We start from the raw sequence: 19784 nt of genomic DNA, 5'->3' as shown, positions 1-19784 counted from the left end.
ATATAAAAAGGAAAAAGGGGACTGTAGAAGCAAAACACAGCTACTGCTCTGCCGGCTGCAAGACGAGAGAGAGAGAGCAAAAGCATGCGTCCTAGATTTAAGTAGCTCCTGTCAGGTGACACCAATTAACCGGTTGATTGCAGCAGGTGATCTACAAGGAAAACTGCAATGACATACAGATTAGAACACTCACACATAACAACTGAAACACAGACACTTTAAGCCGACCAGTGTCGATCAGAACTGCGTCATCTCTCTCTTTCTGTTTTCAAATCAAAGCTTAAAACTCATTTGATTAATGTGGCTTTTAATCCTTCATGAATCTTTTAGTTTTGTGTATGCTATTTCTCAATATGTACATTAACCTATTTGTCCTTATTGATTATATTGTTCTGTCTGTACAGCACTTTATTTAACCTTGAGTTGTTTTTAAATGTGCTTTATAAATAAACATGGACTGAATTTCTGTGCACTTTGACCGAATCTGGAGATGCTTTCCAGACAAACTCTTCTGCACATCATAGATTTGACCTGTTTGCTGTGACTGACTCATCATTAATCACTTATGTCATTTTAGGTGTTTTGTGATATATAAAGAACTAAAGTTTGGGTTGGTGTTAGAAGCTTGAAGACAGAAGGTAAAACTTTTGAGTTTTGAAACACTATTTGTGTTTTCATGCACGTTCTTCATTCAACTCTGAGCACATGTATGCCGTGTGTGACATTGCTCTATGCAGTTCAGATAATCACACTTGTTCAGTATATTACATTTGTAAATTTAAGGTTGTCTACCCTGCCATGCATTGTCATTAAAATGATATTGGTCGGCCACTAGTACAGAGTAATGCTATTTACTGTACTGCAAACATCCTGGCTCTTGCATCCTGCTCCATGTTTGCACACAGTTCTACATAATGAACAGAAATAAATCCTGTGTTTAGTTTGCTCTTATTAAAACCTCTAAATTGGTTGATAGGTTCAATAACCAAACAAGTTTCATCCGGCGCTCTGGTTCTCCTTCAAACAATCGCTTGGCTTCTCACTATGGGAAACGCCCCAGGCGTGATAGACTATGGAAGCACCAATTACACCACGTCTGTCCGAAGGATGGTCTAATCACAGCTCATGATAGGACCCGTGAGCAAGCAACGTTTAAAAAAACAACACAGAGACAACTGTTTACCGTGTTCTCTTCCGATTTCTCATTAACCCCGCCCACTTCTGATCTGAGACCTCTGCTCCGCCCACTTCTGATCTGAGACCGCTGCCCCGCCCACTTCTGATCTGAGAACGCTGCTCCGCCCACTTCTGATCTGAGACCTCTGCTCCGCCCACTTCTGATCTGAGACCGCTGCCCCGCCCACATCTGATCTGAGACCGCTGCTCCGCCCACTTCTGATCTGAGACCACTGCTCCCCCACTTCTGATCTGAGACCGCTGCTCCACCCACCCCGCCCACTTCTGATCTGAGACCGCTGCTCCCCCACTTCTGATCTGAGACCGCTGCTCCGCCCACTTCTGATCTGAGACCACTGCTCCCCCACTTCTGATCTGAGACCGCTGCTCCACCCACCCCGCCCACTTCTGATCTGAGACCGCTGCTCCGCCCACTTCTGATCTGAGACCTCTGCTCCGCCCACTTCTGATCTGAGACCACTGCTCCCCCACTTCTGATCTGAGACCGCTGCCCCGCCCACATCTGATCTGAGACCTCTGCTCCGCCCACTTCTGATCTGAGACCACTGCTCCCCCACTTCTGATCTGAGACCGCTGCCCCGCCCACATCTGATCTGAGACCGCTGCTCCGCCCACTTCTGATCTGAGACCACTGCTCCGTCCACTTCTGATCTGAGACCGCCACTCCGCCCACTTCTGATCTGAGACCGCTGCCCCGCCCACTTCTGATCTGAGACCGCTGCTCCGCCCACTTCCGGCATGAAGCGGTTGTCCTCAGACTGCTGTGGCGTATGGTTCTGCGGTGTATTGGAGGCGTCCCATCCGCCAGCTGGAGTGCCCATGATGGCCACCAGAGGGCACTCCTTCCACTCCTTCCGTATCCTCTGAACTTTATTTCCCAGTACCCTCGCCTGACTCATTATGTGTGATTATGGTCAGCTGTGGGTGATTGCCTTGTTTAGCTCTGCCTTTATAAGCCCTGTGCTTCCTCTCATTCGTTGTGAAGTCTTGTTTGTGTTACAACTGCAATTCTGAGCGTTCTTTCCTGGTTTCCTGGTTTTGATCTTTTGCCTGTTCCTCGGATTGTTTGCCTGTGTTTCTAGGACCTTGTTTTATGTTTGGATTGTTTTTGCGCCTGTTTTTAACCCTGTGCCTGTTTATAGATTACGACTGTGGTTTACCCTAAATCGAAGCTGCCTTTGGATCTTCACCCTGTGCTTCAGAGCAGTTTCGTAACAGAGGGCTCTGAGCTCAGAATTTGGCCCGAACCCAGAGCACTTGGTCAGTGTCTTTGAGGGGTTTGGTACTTTTGCTGTTGTTGGCTGTAATGACCTTTGACCCTCTATAGCCCTATTTGGACAGGATTATTTTTACAAGGGTAGATGGAGTAATGTAATTTTACCACAGGACATCTGTAATATTAACTCCTGAGAAATCTCAGTAAAACTAGCAGAAGTGGGAGGGGTAACTCGATTTACACTCCGCCCTCACCTTCCTGTCGTCATGTGTGTATTCCGTGCTTCCTGATATCATGTGCGCAACGCAAACACGTATAATATATATAACCTATATATAACCGTTAGCTCCGATCAGCAATTTATTAAGTAAATTAATTGAATTCTGATGGATTGTGTTGGTAATAGGCACTTCCCTAAAGCTAAAGGATGTTTCGTGCCTCTAACAAGTGCTTCGATCTTCTTTCTGATCTGAATGGTGTGTGGAAAACACTGGAGTTTGTGTTTGACTTGTTCCACCGGCTTTTTCGAACGCCTCCATACTTGAAAATTGCGGTAAACAGGAAATGATGGAATACAGCGGGTCTATTCGCACGGGATTAGTATGACCACACTGTAAAAAATAAAATCGTAAAAAAACGGTCAATGACTGGCAGCTACGGCTGCCAAACAAAAACCGTTAAAAATAAAGTAAAATATCCTAATTTAAATTGAGTGCAAAAAACTTTTCCAAACTTTGTCCTTAAATGTTTTACAGAAAAACACTGTTATTTTACAGTTATTTCCTGAATTATTATGATCAAACACCTTCACTGTGAAAAAAAGGTCAAATGACTGTCAGCAATGGCTGCCATACAAAAAAAACATAAAATGAATGTAAAATATCCTAATTTAAATAATAAATACTATTGCAGAATTCTTCATTAAGCTTTTTAACAGAAACACAGTTATTTCACATATATATATTTACTGAATTTTTACTAAAAAACATATTCACTGTAAAAAGTAAATATCTTGCTATAAACTACATGCATGATTTACTGTGATTATACGTCATCAGCAACTACACAGTTACTGTCGGTTAAATAAAGCAACACACAGCATTTCATCACTGTTACTCTGCTCATCCTGGACTGAAGCACAGGCTCTACTCTTCAACACAATGGTGACAGACACAAAACACACCATACAGAAACACTTTACATCCCAACAGAACATTAAACACTAACAGATCTGTCAAAATTTCAGCATCTTCACTTATTACAATCCTTCTTTCATACTAACATTCTTATTGAGAAATAACAGAGGTTTAGAAGTTGATATTTTATTGAAAATAATAAAGTTTGATGTCACCATGATAGAGGTCAGTGTTGGCTTTAGTTGGGCTCTTGACCCTTCAGATATTAACATTAGTTTTTCTCTTAACTGTGCATGTCTTTGATGCATATTTGTTATTGTAGGAAATCGAGAGAAACACAGATCAGATGATGTTGGTCACCTAATAGTGATAATATTCATCAAGCAGTTGTCTGCTGTATTGATACCACCTGATTGGTATGACTTTTTAATGACTGATTAAGTTGTAAAATGTTAATTGTTAATTTTGAATGGCAGTATTGCTATAGAAGATCCTACAATGCTGTTATATAAGATTTTATGAAGTCATTATGCAAACAATGTTTTGACAGGATCATACAGACTCACTCAGACATCAAGAATTAGCGTATGAATCTCAACAATGGTGACAATGAAAACAAAAATGCTGACCTATTATAAAGTCACAAAAAGGCTTTATTGATTGTCACCATTGTTGAGATTCATATGTTGATTCTTGATGTCTCTATACTCCTAACAAAATAAACCAACTCAAAAAAAATTATGTAGAATATATATATATATTTTTTTATTTGAGATTGCAATAATACTGATCCCACAATATTTCAACAAATCATGTGAAAAAAGTATGATAATAATTGCCTTTGTATAACACTAAAGTCTATCTACATATAATGTATTCACAGCTAATAGAGATTTGACTGTCATATCAATGAATCAGATCATCATATGATGACTATAAAATCATCAATAAATGACCAAGATCATCTTATATTTCCTCTTGCAAATATTACAATATAATAAATGTGCATCAAAACACAGTTAAGGCAGCCAGAGAAAAAGTAATGTTGAAACTCAAGAGTCATGAGCCCTACTAAAGCAAACACTGATCTCAATCATGGTGACATCACATTTCTATTAAAGTTTTTTACACTTTATTTAAATTAGGATATTTTACTTTAATTATATGGTTTTTGTTTGGCAGCCATAGCTGCCAGTCATTTGACCCTTTTTTTTAACGATTTTTTTTTTTAAATGAAGGTATATGATCATAATAATGCAGGAAATACCTGTGAAATAACAGTGTTTTTTTTGTGTTTTATTTGAATTATAAGATTTTACTTTAATTTTATGGTTTTTGTTTGGCAGCCGTAGCTGCCAGTCATTTGACCCTCTTTTTACGATTTTTTTTTCACTGAAGGTATATGATTGTTATTTTACAGGTATATCCTGAATTATCACAGTGTTTTTCAGTTTATTTAATTTAGGATTTTTTACTTTAATGTTACAGTTTTTGGGGGGCTGCCAGTCATTTGACCGTTTTATCATTTAACTGTTTTGTTACTGTATAATTACAGATTATATTTGTAATTTTACATACATTTTTATGTAATTTAAGAAAACAGAAAAAAAACTGTATGAAAAATACAATCAATTTCCTGTATAAAAAATGTGAATTACTGCAATTTGTCATTAATGTCACAATACCTAAAATAACAGCTGAATTTTTATTTTACAGATATTATTTGTAATTTTACAGTGTTTTGAGTACAATTTAAAATGAAAGAAAATGATCGTCAAAAAATCACAGTTATTTTCTGTAAAGTTGGGATTTTGTTTTACAGTGCAGGTCATTTTTCCGGACCTTTTTACAGAAGGTTAAAGTCGCCGTAAACTATACTGATATTGCCCGTAATGAATACTGAGATGCACATTCGGACGAGACTAAATTCACTGAGAAGCTCTGGTAATAATTAAACTAATGCCTTCCGAATAGGGCTTCAGGGTATCGTCATTTATAAATGTTGCAGAGAACATTGCATTTTAAAATGCAATAATAATATTCAACCAAAAAAATTACAGTTTAGTATTATCATATGACATTGGCTCTTCAGCCAATAAAATTTAAATCTACTTAGCCATGTTTTTGACATTTTTGGCAACAAGAAAGGGAAGGAGGCATTAGCACATGTTGGGCCACATGCTGTCAAGGCTTCATTGTGAGTTCATTTTAGACTAGGAAATACATACAGGTGAAACTCGAAAAATTAGAATATGGTGCAAAAGTTAATTTATTTCAGTAATTCAACTTAAAAGGTGAAACTTATATATTATATAGACTCATTACATGCAAAGTGAGATATTTCAAGGCTTTATTTGTTATAATTGTGATGATTATGGCTTACAGCTTATGAAAACCTTTTCACAATATTCTAATTTTGACTTTGCGGTTTTCATAAGTTGTAAGCCATAATCATCAAAATTAGATCAAATAAAGGCTTGAAATATCTCACTTTGCATGTAATGAGTCTATATAATACATTAGTTTCACCTTTTAAGTTGAATTACTGAAATAAATTAACTTTTGCACCATATTCTAATTTTTCGAGTTTCACCTGTATATATTCGATTTAAAGAAATATCATTGTACATCAAAATGTGTTTTCTAAAGTTTTTGGTGATTTTTTAATGCACATTTTGTCAAATCAATAACTCAAATACCAAAAAATGTGTGTGTTATGCATGTCCTTTTAGGGGATGCATATTTTCTATGGCTGCACTATATCGTTCATTACTGGCAGAAGGTATAAGCACAGGCTTCTTGCCTGTGTTTTAGGTTGATGTTAGTAAGTTTTATAGAAGACAGATAGGAAAAACGGAATTGTATTGATGACAGTGATGGCAGTGCATCAGAAAATAAGGTCGTAGTAAAAAAGGAAGAAGTTGGAGATCAAGGAGGAAAAAGCTACACTGAAAAAGAAGAGTCTGGTTGATTTTCACTTGTGCTACAATAATCACTTTGGAATTCCAAGAAAGAAACAATATTTTTAATGCATTTTGAAACACTAAGACAATGGTTTCACATCTTTCCAGGCAGTGAAATTGCATCTGAACTTGTGGCAAGTTTTTGACATTTTACATGCAAGTTCCAAATGAAATATAGTAGCACAAGAGGACATGGAATGTTAATAAAACTCTTTAATGTTTTTTGAAACATATAGACCATTTCACTGCTTTACAGATAGTGAAGATATTTCAGGTCAAAGGGCGGATTTTGAAAACATTTTGGAAAATGATTTTAATCATAAATATATGTCAAATATAATGTCATTTATTTTTTCTAGCAATGATTTCATAATTAGTCCCATAGTGGGTTAAAAAAATAATAATTTGGTGAAGTGATATGGAACTGGGATGTGGTCAAGACCTGGAGCTTCTTTAGCTTTGCACACTTTAGCTACTTTCTGCAGACATCAGTCTCAACCTGCTCCAGCTCCTGCCTGTGACTCTCAGGTGACCCTGAACACCTTGTTTATCTGGTTCAGTTTGATGAGGTTGGAGCTGTTGGTCCGCTCACGCCATATCGTAATCACCGTAACTATTCTGAAATGTAAAAAGCTTTCCCGTTCTTGAAGAACTTGTAATTACAACGTGTAAACTCCTCATTTTCTGAGAGCTATGACTTGTCCCTCGTGGACTGTTACGTCCCGTATTATAAGGACGGTTGGACGTGGAGTTTATTGATGTTAAAAGGAAACCAGCCCCGGCCGACAGATCACTAAAGACACAAAATCTAGGTTCCAATAAAAATATGATTTATTTTTATAGTGGAAAGAAATGATTAAATTAGGGAGTAATGGCTTCAAGGTGCCCCAAGGCCAAAATAATAAACAAAATAAACTTATAAACAAACGTACATAAATTACCTAATCAGGGACTGAATCAAAATACAAAATAACTTCCCTAACTCCCTATAAATAAACAAATCGCAAACCAAGACAAATTAAATGGCAGGACACCCCTACGCTCCTAAATCATACAAACAAAATCAAAGTAAATCATCAGTAACAAACAATCATAATAAGTCGAAGGGTTTGGGATCTATCGACGGGAGGAGGAATCCAGAGCTCCTAACGCCACGAGGCCAACGCCAGAGTGAGCTCCCAATCTTCAGTGAGCGCCGCCCTTTTAAATGCGGTGCATCAGTAGATCCACCAATCAGGGCCCTCCAGCTGCAATCACTCCCTGCACACATACACAGACAGAACACCAACAACCCACACAAAACAAATACCGAGGATCGTAACACCTCCACACACACACAAAAAAATAACATAATTAATAAATCATTTTTAAACAACCAAAAGAACGAGATAAGGTATCTGCTAAAACATTGTCCTTGCCCTTTTTATAACGAATCTCAAGATTAAAATCTTGAATAAGCAAGGACCAGCGCATAATCCGTTGATTTGTATTGCGCATTCGAGACAGAATACAAATCGCAAGAGTGGATTATGATCAGTAAAGACGAGCACGGGAATAGGACTTGATCCCACATACACTTCAACATGCTGTAACGCCAATAGTAAAGCAAGTGCTTCTTTCTCAATAGTACTATAGTGTAACTAATATGGCAAAAACTTTTTCGAAAAGTAGGCTACTGGATGCTCAACTCCATGGATATCATCCTGTAAGAGAACTGCTCCAGCTCCGGTAGCACTAGCATCAACATCAAGTTTAAAAGGACGTGAATAATCCGGGGCAGCTAACACTGGGTCACTACATAACAGACTTTTTACAGCTTCAAAAGCATGTTGACATTCCTCAGACCACAAGAACTTTTGTGAGGCACGGAGCAGATTAGTTAATGGTAGAGCCACATTAGAGAAATTTCAGCAAAATGCTCTATAATAACCAGCCATTCCTAGAAAACGGCGAAGGTCACGCTTGGTTTCCGGCGCAGGAAAACCAACAATTGCCTGTACTTTCTGGACTGCAGGACGTACTTGTCCCTGTCCAACCCGTTTTCCCAAATACATAATAGTTGCCTTGGCAAACTCACACTTGGACAAATTCAACGTAAGGGAAGCATTTAGCAAGCGCTTGAAAACAGTGAATAAGGTGGCTATATGTTCTTTCCAGCTAGCCGAATACACCACAATATCATCCAAATACGCTTTACAGTTCTTAACATCAGCTAATATGGTGTGCATTAGTCTCTGGAAAGTCGCCGGCGCGTTCCGAAGTCCGAAAGCCATCACAGTATAATTCAGGAAGTTGTCAGGCGTGACAAAAGCAGATATTTCGGCTGCACGTTCAGTTAAGGGAACTTGCCAATACCCTTTCAAAAGATCGAGCTTTGTAACAAACTGAGCCGATCCTACGCTATCCACACAATCTTCCATTAATGGTAGTGGAAATGAATCAGGTTTCGTGATCGCATTTACCTTACGGTAATCCGTACAGAATCGATTGGTTCCATCAGGTTTCGGAACAAGTAGACAAGGCGAGCTCCAAGCACTTCATTTTCCAAAATCACAGCAAAATCATTTTCCAGTAGATATTTCACTTCAGACTCGATAATTTTACGTTTCACAGGATTAACTCGATATGCGTGTTGCTTAATAGGTGGATGATCATTTACTTCAATATCATGCTGAACAACATTTGTCTACGTAGGTACATCTGAAAACAGTCCTAGAAACGACTGGATCAAATTCATAATATCAGATCGTTGACTCACTGTTAAATGACATAAGTAAGAATTAAGATCGGACAAAATTTCAGAGTTATTCAATCTGGCACCAGACACTGGCATACTCCGTAGATTTAACCCGTCTTCATCTCCACAGGAAGGTGGTACCACAGACAATGAAGCAACTGGAACAGGAGAGCTCTTTAACTCCCTTGATTCACCACGGACAACATAATGCTTCAACATGTTAATGTGGCACACACGAGTTTTCCTCTGTCGATCATGGGTACAGATAATATAGTCAGTATCACTGAGCTTTCGCTCCACGATGTAAGGTCCTGAAAACTTTGCTTGCAGCGAAGAGCCAGGAAGTGGTAACAAAACAAGAACCTTGTCACCTTTCACAAAAGAACGAACGACTGCCTTCTTGTCAAAACACTCCTTCATCTTGATTTGAGTCTTTATCAAAGCTGACCGAGCCAAATCTCGAGCTTTATGCAGACGTTCTCGCAACGAGCTTACATAATCCAAAAGATTGCAAGATGGCTTTGTTTCAGACAACCAGTTCTCTTTAAGCAGTTTAAGGGGACCACGCACCGTATGCCCAAAAACTAGCTCTGCGGGACTAAACCCCAAAGATTCCTGTACGGAATCTGCTGTACCACCTAACCACTGCAGATTTAGGGTGTGTTCAACTTGAAGTGGAGCTGTGCAGACCGATCGAGTACCGTGAGAGCGATTCAAAGCATGCAGAGCTTTATTTAAGGTAATTACGACATGCAGTGAATACAGCATGAACTCTGCAGGTAACTTACAGCTTAACCTATTGACTAAGTTATAACTTACAAACTACTTAATATCTTTGAATTGCACCATTAGACTTAGATGAAGCGCAACTCTACGTATAAACTATAAACTACATATTTTGGGAATCCTCCGATCAGGAGTAACGGTTGGACTGGAACAGCAGACTGGCTGAACTGCACAGTAAGCTCTTATTTTACCCGACAGTCCTTTAGACACATATGATGATGCTGACATTTACACTCACTAATATGAGAGACAACATTATGTGAGTAGATTACTTTGTTAGCGGCTCATCAACACGAACCTGTCCTAAACAACGCAACTCAGTGTGTATTGGTCCGTGTTGTGCAAGTCAAATTAAATCAGTCATAATAAATAGTTTCTTATGTTTTTTTGGGGCGGCAGTGGCTCAGTGGTTCATGTGGGTTGTCTACAATCCTCAATCCTCGGTTCCACCTGACCAAGTGTCGAGGTGTCCATGAGCAAGACACCAAACCCCAGCTGCTCCCGACGAGCTGGATGGCGCCTTGCATGGCTGCCGTCGCCCGTCGGTGTATGAATGAGTGAGTGAATGGGTGAATGTGAGGCAAATTTTAAAGCGCTTTGGTGGCCATTGGGTCTGTGAAAGCGCTATATAAATGCAGTCCATTTACAATTTACCATTTTTGAAGGCGGCTAGTAGATCATCGAGGGTAAATGTCATATTATGCGACAGCGCATTACTTTACGGAGAGCTTATGACTAGCTACGTTCTGCCTTAAGAACAAATGGTGTAACGGAATAAAGTACAAAGTTAGTTACAACCTAGTTAGTGTTTACTAGTTACCTCTAGTGTGGACTTTACGTTCCAATTTAAGTAACATACCCAGGAGCAGGGTTAGTGACCCCTGCCTTAGAATAGTCGTCAACCAATCCCAATTAAGCTTTCAACAGTAATTTCTTCACTGATAAAGTGTCCAGTATCCGGGCTTCAACCCAGTGTGCTGTGCATGATCCAAGCATTATACCTGGATGTACAGCTGTCTATGAAGATTTTATGCCGTTATCTATTTCTGATTTGTCAAAGACGGTTCCATGTTTAAGACATTCGGTCTGCTCATTGGACAGCCTTCCTGCCAAGCTTTTTAAAGTTGTTTTTGACACGATTGGGCCTTTTGTTTTAAACTTGATAAATATGTCTCTTTCAGTTGAGTATGTTCCGGCAGCTTTTAAAAAGGCCATTGTACAACCTCTCTTGAAGAAGCACAATTTGGACCCCGCTGCTTTGTCTAATTACAGGCCAGTTTCTAAGCTGCCCTTTCTGTCCAAAGTTTTAGAAAAAGTGGTATATGCCCAACTCCAATTGCACCTCAATTCTAACAATATCGGTGAAAAATTTCAGTCTGGTTTTAAATCTTGTCATAGTATGGAAACTGCTCTTTTAAAAGTTTTTAAAAGAGCCCAAATTTATCTACCTTTGGATATTAATACTAACTCATTTGAAGCACTGCGAAATTGTTTACATGAAGTAAAAGACTGGATGTCACTAATTTTTTTTTTAATTTAAACAATAAAAAAACTGGTTATAATTTTTGGGGAGCCCGATATATCAGGTATCAAAAGTGCTCTTGGCCCAATATTCTCAAACGTCTGCCCATGTGTAAAAAGTCTTGGTGTTTTAATTGATAGTTCTTTTAAACTTGAAAGACAAATTAGCTCAGTGGTAAAATCAAGCTTCTTTCAACTTAGACTTCTTAGAAAGGTCAAGCCGTACCTGCCACATAGCCAACTGGAAAAAGTTGTGCATGCCTTGATTACAAATCGTTTGGACTATTGTTATTCTTTATATTATGGTCTTGATCAGTGCTCAATCCGCCGATAACTAGTCCAAAATGCAGCTGCACGTTTGTTGACAGGGAAAAAGCATAGTGACCACATCACCTCTGTATTGTTGTCTCTCCATTGGTTGCCTGTTGCTTTCAGAATCCATTTTAAAATTTTATTGCTCGTTTTTAAATCTCTAAATGGATTGGCACCGTTATACTTATCAGATATGCTTACTTTGCACACTCCAGTTAGAACACTACAGTCAACTGGCCAGTTGTTTTTAGACTGTCCAAGGTCTCGATGAAAAACCTGAGGGGACAGAGAGCTTTTTCAATAGCAGGTCCTACACTCTGGAAGTCTCTTCCTCTCAGTATTAGAGCAGCTACCTCATTGTTAAAAACTCATCTTTTTGCACTGGCGTTCTAATATTAGCTGAGATGTGACATTTTATTATGTATTGTCTGTTTTTGAAATAGTTTTTATCTCATGTTATTTCTCTACCTGTATAGCACTTTGGGGCAGTAGTGACTGCTTGTAAATGTACTTTATAAATAAACTTTGACCTTGACCTTGAACAGTCCAGACAAGATAATAGGCTATATGCACGCATAAGTTCCGCATTTGGCGCAAGGATGCTCGTCAGTTTCCGGTTGGGGAGATTAAAGCGGAGGAAAACCGAGGAAAACGGGATTATGGCAGAGTCTTCAAAATGTACTGTCCTCCCGTTTTTGAAACGAAACTTTCATACGTTTAGATGTAATTTTATATATAGTTATGTTTATTTAATATAATTTTAAAAAGAAGCATAAACACAACGAGGTGTGTCTGTTTTGTCAGTTTTTGTGACTAACGTACGCTTCTTTAGTATAACCATGGAGTATACAATTCAATATAAATTCTCGGTATTGCATTGGACTCTATGATCGGCGGAAGTTATCGAGCATCCTTGACCTTCACCGGAAATACCGCCGTGCATAGAGCCCATTAGCCAATCATAGTTAATGAGACTTGCCTTCAAACTTCAGCTGATGTAATTTTTAGTGTAATGCTTTACACACTATACATTTCCAAAGTCTCTCCCACTGGGCAGGGATGTTGTTGCAAATTATTTTTATGGGATTTTAGCTACGCTTCAAATTCAGTCTGGGAATAGCCTGCCTACTTCATTTCATTTTAACAAATCGATTCTTTTGAACTGAAAAATAAATAGAGAGGTGCTGATGTAGCCTAATAAATTAAGCAAATAGTTGGTTTGGTCATTTGGTGACTTATCTGCTACCCTAAATAAGAGATTTAAGAGTTCGGTTCAGTCCGATTCAATCCAAACGATTCAATGAAATGAATCAATTCGGATCAACATATACGTCAACTTTCACTCACGCGCGCACACAGAGCCGAGGCGCGCGACGCGACCGTATGCGCAGTAGCGTTGCGTTCACGCTTCTGCAATAAAGTGGAAACAGTATTATCTCTCTCATTATTTTAAACTAACAAAGGCGAACCCTCTGGTGTCGGTCGCTGTCCGCCGGCTGTGGACTGATGGATGTGACGCTAGAATGGGCGAATTCCGCTGGATTTGACTAACTGTGGAAATGGATCCCACATTCTCACTGGGAGACAAAGGTGCGAGTCAAACTATCAAACGTCATTCACATAGCTGTCATTGCACATTTATTCAATATATGACTATCTTTTTTCTTCTTCTTCATGTCATTCGATTGTTTTTTGTGTCGACTCTCGACATTTCACTTGTTGATCGATCATCATGACAGATACCGCATTGACATCCGGCGCTAAGTCAGTGATTCTTGCAGATCAATAAAGCTCATATTTCCTTATAAACCCGCTGTCGGTGGAGATGACACTGTGTGTGCTGTATAAAACCACAGTAGTTCATGTTCACACCATATGACTGCAGTAAAAAGGGTGTCGGCTCACACACACATTCAACTTCATGTCTCTCTCTCTCGCATTATGCTCTTTTCACCTGGTATGCCCTTGCAATGAAACCTAGGTGAAAAATGGACTCCACCTACATATGTAAAATGTGAAAATATGAAAAGAATTCAGATTAATGGATATTTGATCAGGTCATCTTATTTCCTTTAACATTTGAGTCTGAACATCATCATTATGAATCTTCACGCTTTCACAATAATGTTTGTGTGTGTGTGTTCTTCTGTTGATTACATTATATCGATCACTTTCAGATTATCTTGTAAACTTGTTTTCATGTAAACTGCAGTTGAAGTAAATATCTCTACACAAACATATCAGTCTGTACAGATGAACATGTTCTCTGCTGTTCTGAGACAGTGACTTCTGTGTTACTCTGTACTGAAGTGAATTACACCTCTCTCTCTCTCTCTCTCTCTCTCTCTCTCTCTCTCTCACTCTCTCTCTCTCTCTCTCTCTCTCTCTCACCGCAGTATAAGATCTGCATTCATTTGCCCCTTTCAATGAAACTTTAATCCATTAAATTAATATCCATTAAGTATGACATATTTTTATATTTCTCTTGTACTAAATGTTATATTAATGTAGACTATTCATTTTGTGAACATTTATTAGAAATCAGCAACTGGATTTTTGTGTTCCAGAGGTCAGAAATGAGAGATTTTGTTTGACTAGATTACATTTGACTACAGACAACACCAATCCATGCCCTGACCTGCGCTATTTAAAGTAAAATAGGATATTTACCATATGACTGACAGGTTGAACTCCTTTCCCGATCCTAGAAGGTGGGGGATAGCAGATATCAGGATAAAGGGGAAAAAATGAGGGTGAGAACGGTGGTCTGAGCTGAAATTCTCTTCAAAAGGGAGGCATTTTAATGACAACAAGCCTGTAGTATTTGTGTATAGAGGTGGGTAGTTCTTTTGCTGTGAGCTGCCTCCAAATAAGCGTGTTAACTATTTAATGATAAGAATTTCAGAAGCGACAACTATTAAAAAAGGCAAAACCTCTGCACATTTGATCCTGACAGATTAGATTTGTAATAATAAAAGATCAAAGATCAAAAATGCCCGGTACACATTGTATAATTTTGGGCTGTCCCAGATTTAATGCTGCGCACTTTAGTCAAGTCAAATCACCTTCATTTATATAGCGCTTTTAACAATATAGATTGTTTCAAAGCAGCTTTACAGTGATAATAGGAAATTAAAGTAAAAGAGATTGTTTAGGCTTTACAGCAGCTCTAGCATAAAGTTATTGTCCAGCCAAAGTTAGTTTTGATTGATTCACTTCCATTGCAAATATCATTAGTTATTAACTTAGGGGCCGCTAACACGACACTGTTCTAACAGAAAACCCTTAATGCGCTCCGGCCGTTCATTTGCACAACAACAGTGGCTGGGGCTTGAGAACGCAAACCTTGAAATAGGTTTCAAGGTGCAAGCGGTGAAAATGTATATGTGCGCAGGCGTGTAGTCTTTCTTTACATATTGACCATACCAAATTACTTGTCTGGCCTTAAAAATTCATAATACAGATTTTTTTTTCCGCTTACGCGTATCCACGTGAACTGGAATCATTTTGACTACGTTGTATCTGTACAGAGGAGAAGGGAAGGAGGCCTTCACAGGGAGAGACTAGTGACACTTCAGGACTGCGTTGTCGTCGTGTCCTTCATCAGATCTGGATACAGCGGACTGCAGTAAACCTTGAGATAAACAAAGAGACTAATATTAGCGTAGACGCCATTCTTCTTATGATGTAACGAGTACATCAGGATTTATGGGAAGTGTTCCCAGTTCCGGCTGACCTAATCTATGCAGCCTAACATTGAATTATAGAAGTCTATAGTGTGTTATGTGTATGCTAGGTCAAAGAGATGTGTTTTTAGTCTAGCTTTGAACTGACAGAGTGTGTCTGCTTCCCAGACAATAGTAGGAAGACTGTTCCAAAGTTTTGGTGCTAAATAGGAAAAGGATCTACCGACAGCAGTCGATTCTAGGTATTATCAACTGGCCGGAATTTCGAGATCGCAATAGACGTGAAGGACTATAATGCGTTAAGAGCTCGCTCAAGTACTGCGGAGCTAAACCATTTAGTGCTTTGTTAGTAATCTTTTAACTGATGTTAAAATGTTAAAAATATTTTAACATTTATACAATGTTTAGTATGGAGCCAATGCAGTGTCGACAGAACCGGGCTAATATGGTCATATTTCCTGGTTCTGGTAGAACTCGAGCTGCTGCGTTTTGGACCAGCTGTAGTTGAAGTGTGCAGGGCAACCACCCAGTAGAGCATTACAATAATCTAGCCTTGAGGTCATGAACGCATGAACTAATTGTTCCACATTTGTCATTGAGAGCATTTTAGATATATTTTTAAGATGGAAAAATGCGGTTTTACAGATGCTAGAAACGTGATTTTCAAATTAAAGATTGGTATCAAAGAGCACACACAGGTTCCTAACCGACGACGAAGACTTGACAGAGCAGCCATCAAGTGTTAGACAGTATTCTAGGTTTTTATGTGTGGAAGTTTTTTGGCCAATAATTCGAATATCTGTTTTTTCAGAATTAAGTAGTAGGAAATTACTAGTCATCCAGTTTTTATATCTGCTGTGCATTCCGTTAATTTTGTGAATTGGTAAGTTTCGTTAGGGCGTGAAGAAATATACAGCTGAGTATCATCAGCATAACAGTGAAAGCTAATGCCATGTTCCCTAATGGTAGCATGTACAGAGTGAACAGCAGCGGTCCTAGTACTGAGCCTTGTGGTACGCCATACTGAACTTGTGATCGATATGACATCTCTTTGTGTATAATTTTTAAACCATGCTAATGCAATTCCACTAATGCCAACATAATTTTCGAGTCTATTTAAAAGAATGTTGTGGTCAATATTATAAAACGGTTAGTTCCAATCCTTGATTCTGATTGGTCAATAGCTGTGCTTTATTCACGATAAAACACGGCTATGACCGCTTCACCCAACGGTTCTATGTATCACTACACAACACCCCTAGCAACCACTCTTAGCAACTTAAACAGATGTTTCATCTCATTGATATTGTTCATTTAAAGCTAGAGCAGAGCATTGTGAGAGATCGAGTAAGCGAGTGTACCTGCATTTACAGTAGACGTAGCATTTTCCTTCAGGTCAGTCCTATATTCATAATAAAAAAATGCGTTTGAATGTCCGCTGCATATTTTGTCCTTTTAACAGTCATGGGGTTTTCCGTGCATAACGTTAGTCATCTGTCAGTTGCGTCTGTCTTCTCCGTGATCACAAGTTCGAGTCCTTTCAAAAGCCTTCTCTACAGACTCACTCACTCACTCAATCATAAAGACAGTCTTTGCCGCCATCTATTGGCGAAATAATATATGTAACTTCTGTTGCTGTTCACGTTCCGGGACTATTTTTTCCAGCGGAAGGCAGGCTTTTAGTGATTTTACTTCATGAAAGTTGCATAGATACATATTTTTCGGCTTTAATATTTTTATTGTGTGGCAACCGTTTTATAAAAGCAATAAGGTACTCGAGGCAAGTGCTGTATCGTGAATAAGTAACGGCTGAAGGGGTTGCAGGCACTCCGCTTCGCGTCGTGCCTAACAACGCCCTCCAGCCGTTACTTATTCACGATACAGCACAGCCTCTCGTACCTTATTGCTTACGTATCAAATGCAGCACTAAGATCGAGTAACACTAATAGAGAGATACAACCGCGATCAAATGATAAGAGCAAATCATTTGTGACTCTAATGAGAGCTGTCTCAGTACTATGGTACGGTCTAAATCCTGACTGGAAATCCTTGCAGATATTATTTCTTTCTAAAGAGGGACATAGTTGTGAGGATACTGCCTTTTCTATATCTTTGACAGAAAAGGCAGATTCAAGGTCGGCCTGGGCGTACACGTACGGCTCGGGTGGGGACACTCGCTAGTTACGAGTCAGTTTGGCAAACTGTTTCGACTCCCGAGTGGGTGACACGTACAATAATGCAGGGCTGTAGACTGCAGTTTGTAATTAAACCCCCGCATTTCAACGGCGTTCTCTCTTCACACACGGAGGAGAGTGCAGCTCACATTCTGAAAGAGGAAATCTCTTTCCTTCCAAGCATTTATCCACCACACAGGAAGTTTCTTCGTTTCACCTATCAAGGCACATGTTATGAATTCACACTTCTTCCTTTTGGGCTCTCACGTTTTGCCTGTGTGGAGGCGGGCTTAGCTCCCCCGAGAATGTCAGGTCTGCGGATTTTGAATGGACGATTGGCCTTTTATAGCTGAATCGAAGGAGAAAGTGTTGCAGGACACCTGCTGTGTGCTTGCACACATCACATCTCTCGGGTTCAGGGTGAATGTGAACAAAAGCAATAAAGACAGATTTAGATGCTTGCTAAGTTTTCCAGTTCTTAGATGTGTAAAAACATTGTCTCTGCTTACCATCAGACACATTTTTACTCAAATCAACTAACTGACACAAATGACTCAAGACTGTGATGTATCCACTTTGGGTCGAATCTGCTTGGGCTTGATAGTTACTTGAGGCTATATTGTTTAATCTACCGTTTAAGAAAGTTTAAAGGTAAAAGAAGCATACCTCATAGATGTGCTGATTGAGTGTGTGTGTGTGTGTAGATGAGGTCCGTGTGAAGGATGCGGGGCGTGTGAGGATGTGTGAGCGTCTGCTGTGGGACGAGCCGCTGCAGATCTCCTGGCTGATGGAGGCCGAGCCGTTCACCTCCTCCCTGCAGTCGGCGGGTCCTGTGGCCGGCGTGACCCTGGAGCAGAAGACCACCTTCGCCTTCGTCATCCTCCTCTTCGTCTTCCTCTGCATGCTGATCGTGCGCTGCTTCCGAATCCTGCTGGACCCGTACCGCAGCATGCCCACCTCCACGTGGGCCGACGGGCTGGACGGCCTCGAGAAGGGACAGTTTGATAACACACTGGCTTAGAAGACACACACACACACACATACACACATGATGATGATGAAGGCAAATAACCTTTCTGCTGAACAGCCTAAAGTCATTCACAAACACATGATACACTGTGTAGAAGAAATTCATCAAGAATACAGATATTCTGCATTTGAGCAGCTGCACCACAAGCTTGTGAAGATGATGAACACACACACACACAAACACTGTGCTCACTGCCATCCACATATACGATGTTGTTTCAGAAAGTCGTGTGCAGTGCTTTATTACAGCCTGAATGGATGTTGAGCTCTTTGGGACACAGGGTAGCCCTCTTTTATATCCTCCCCAAAACCCTATTTTCCTCATATCTGTGCTGTCGTTAACTGCCAAGTACAAATCTCTAGAAGAGAAGCTCTTTCTAAACCGTTTATAAGCACTTCATAAACACCTCTGACGCTTTTGTCAAAATAGCCTTAAAAACGTGCACTGTAATCGACCACTGTCAGAGTTTACATGTTTCATCACTGCAGTGCTCCTGGGCTCATCCAGGGCCTTTTTAGAAATATTTAGGTGATGTTAATACAAAGTTAGGCTAGGCTGTTAGATGAGCTGTTGATTCGTTGTGTAAAATGTGTCTTCACAGGTTCTGAACATTTGAAATCTCATAATTCATGGTAGTAATCGCAGGATTTGTCAGCCTTACAGCACAACAAATACTCTGATCTTAGATCTCGTCTATATCTGTATTCATAGGCTGTAGTTTCGTGAGCCTTACCATGCGAAGCTGCCATCAGCAGAACCATCATAATGTGAAGCTGCTCGACCCGTTTGAGCCTTCGAGTCAAACGCTGATCTTGATGAAGGTGTAAATTGAGATCAGGCTGTTCATCTCATTGATGATTGATTGTGATGGTTTTTGTTGCACTAATTCATTGTACCTGCTGTCACTGTGAAAGAGCCGACAAGCTTTAGAGCACTTAGTAAATAACGTTTTATCATGTCATAATAAAGATTTAACTATCCAAAGCTGCTCATTTGTTTTTGAAAGACTGAAGTATTGTAGTGAAC

The 19784-nt window shown here is 39.6% G+C and overlaps 1 protein-coding gene across 1 annotated transcript; it reads left to right on the top strand.

Annotated features, from left to right (window-relative positions):
* The first annotated feature begins 13427 nt into the window (after nucleotides 1–13427).
* Nucleotides 13428–18935, top strand: LOC130099784 (cortexin-3). The gene is made up of 2 exons (XM_056265590.1): nucleotides 13428–13458; nucleotides 18433–18935. The coding sequence occupies exons 1-2, from the start codon at nucleotides 13428–13430 to the stop codon at nucleotides 18747–18749; spliced, it is 348 nt and encodes a 115-aa protein (XP_056121565.1). The 3' UTR covers nucleotides 18750–18935.
* The last annotated feature ends 849 nt before the right edge of the window (nucleotides 18936–19784 follow it).

The sequence above is a fragment of the Rhinichthys klamathensis genome, unplaced genomic scaffold (assembly GCF_029890125.1).
Source record: "Rhinichthys klamathensis goyatoka isolate OS25496 unplaced genomic scaffold, OSU_Roscu_1.1 h1tg000236l_1, whole genome shotgun sequence".
In the NCBI taxonomy this organism is placed as follows: domain Eukaryota; kingdom Metazoa; phylum Chordata; class Actinopteri; order Cypriniformes; family Leuciscidae; genus Rhinichthys; species Rhinichthys klamathensis.
The sequence above is the reverse complement of the archived record's forward strand: the minus strand, read 5'-3'. Positions and strand labels throughout refer to the sequence as shown.

Bases quoted from the DNA above. Each gene is read 5' to 3' on its own strand.
- LOC130099784 (XM_056265590.1), top strand. From the start codon at position 13,428: ATGGATCCCACATTCTCACTGGGAGACAAAG. The intron at 13,459-18,432 runs GTGCGAGTCAAA...GTGTGTGTGTAG, and splicing joins ATTCTCACTGGGAGACAAAG to ATGAGGTCCGTGTGAAGGAT.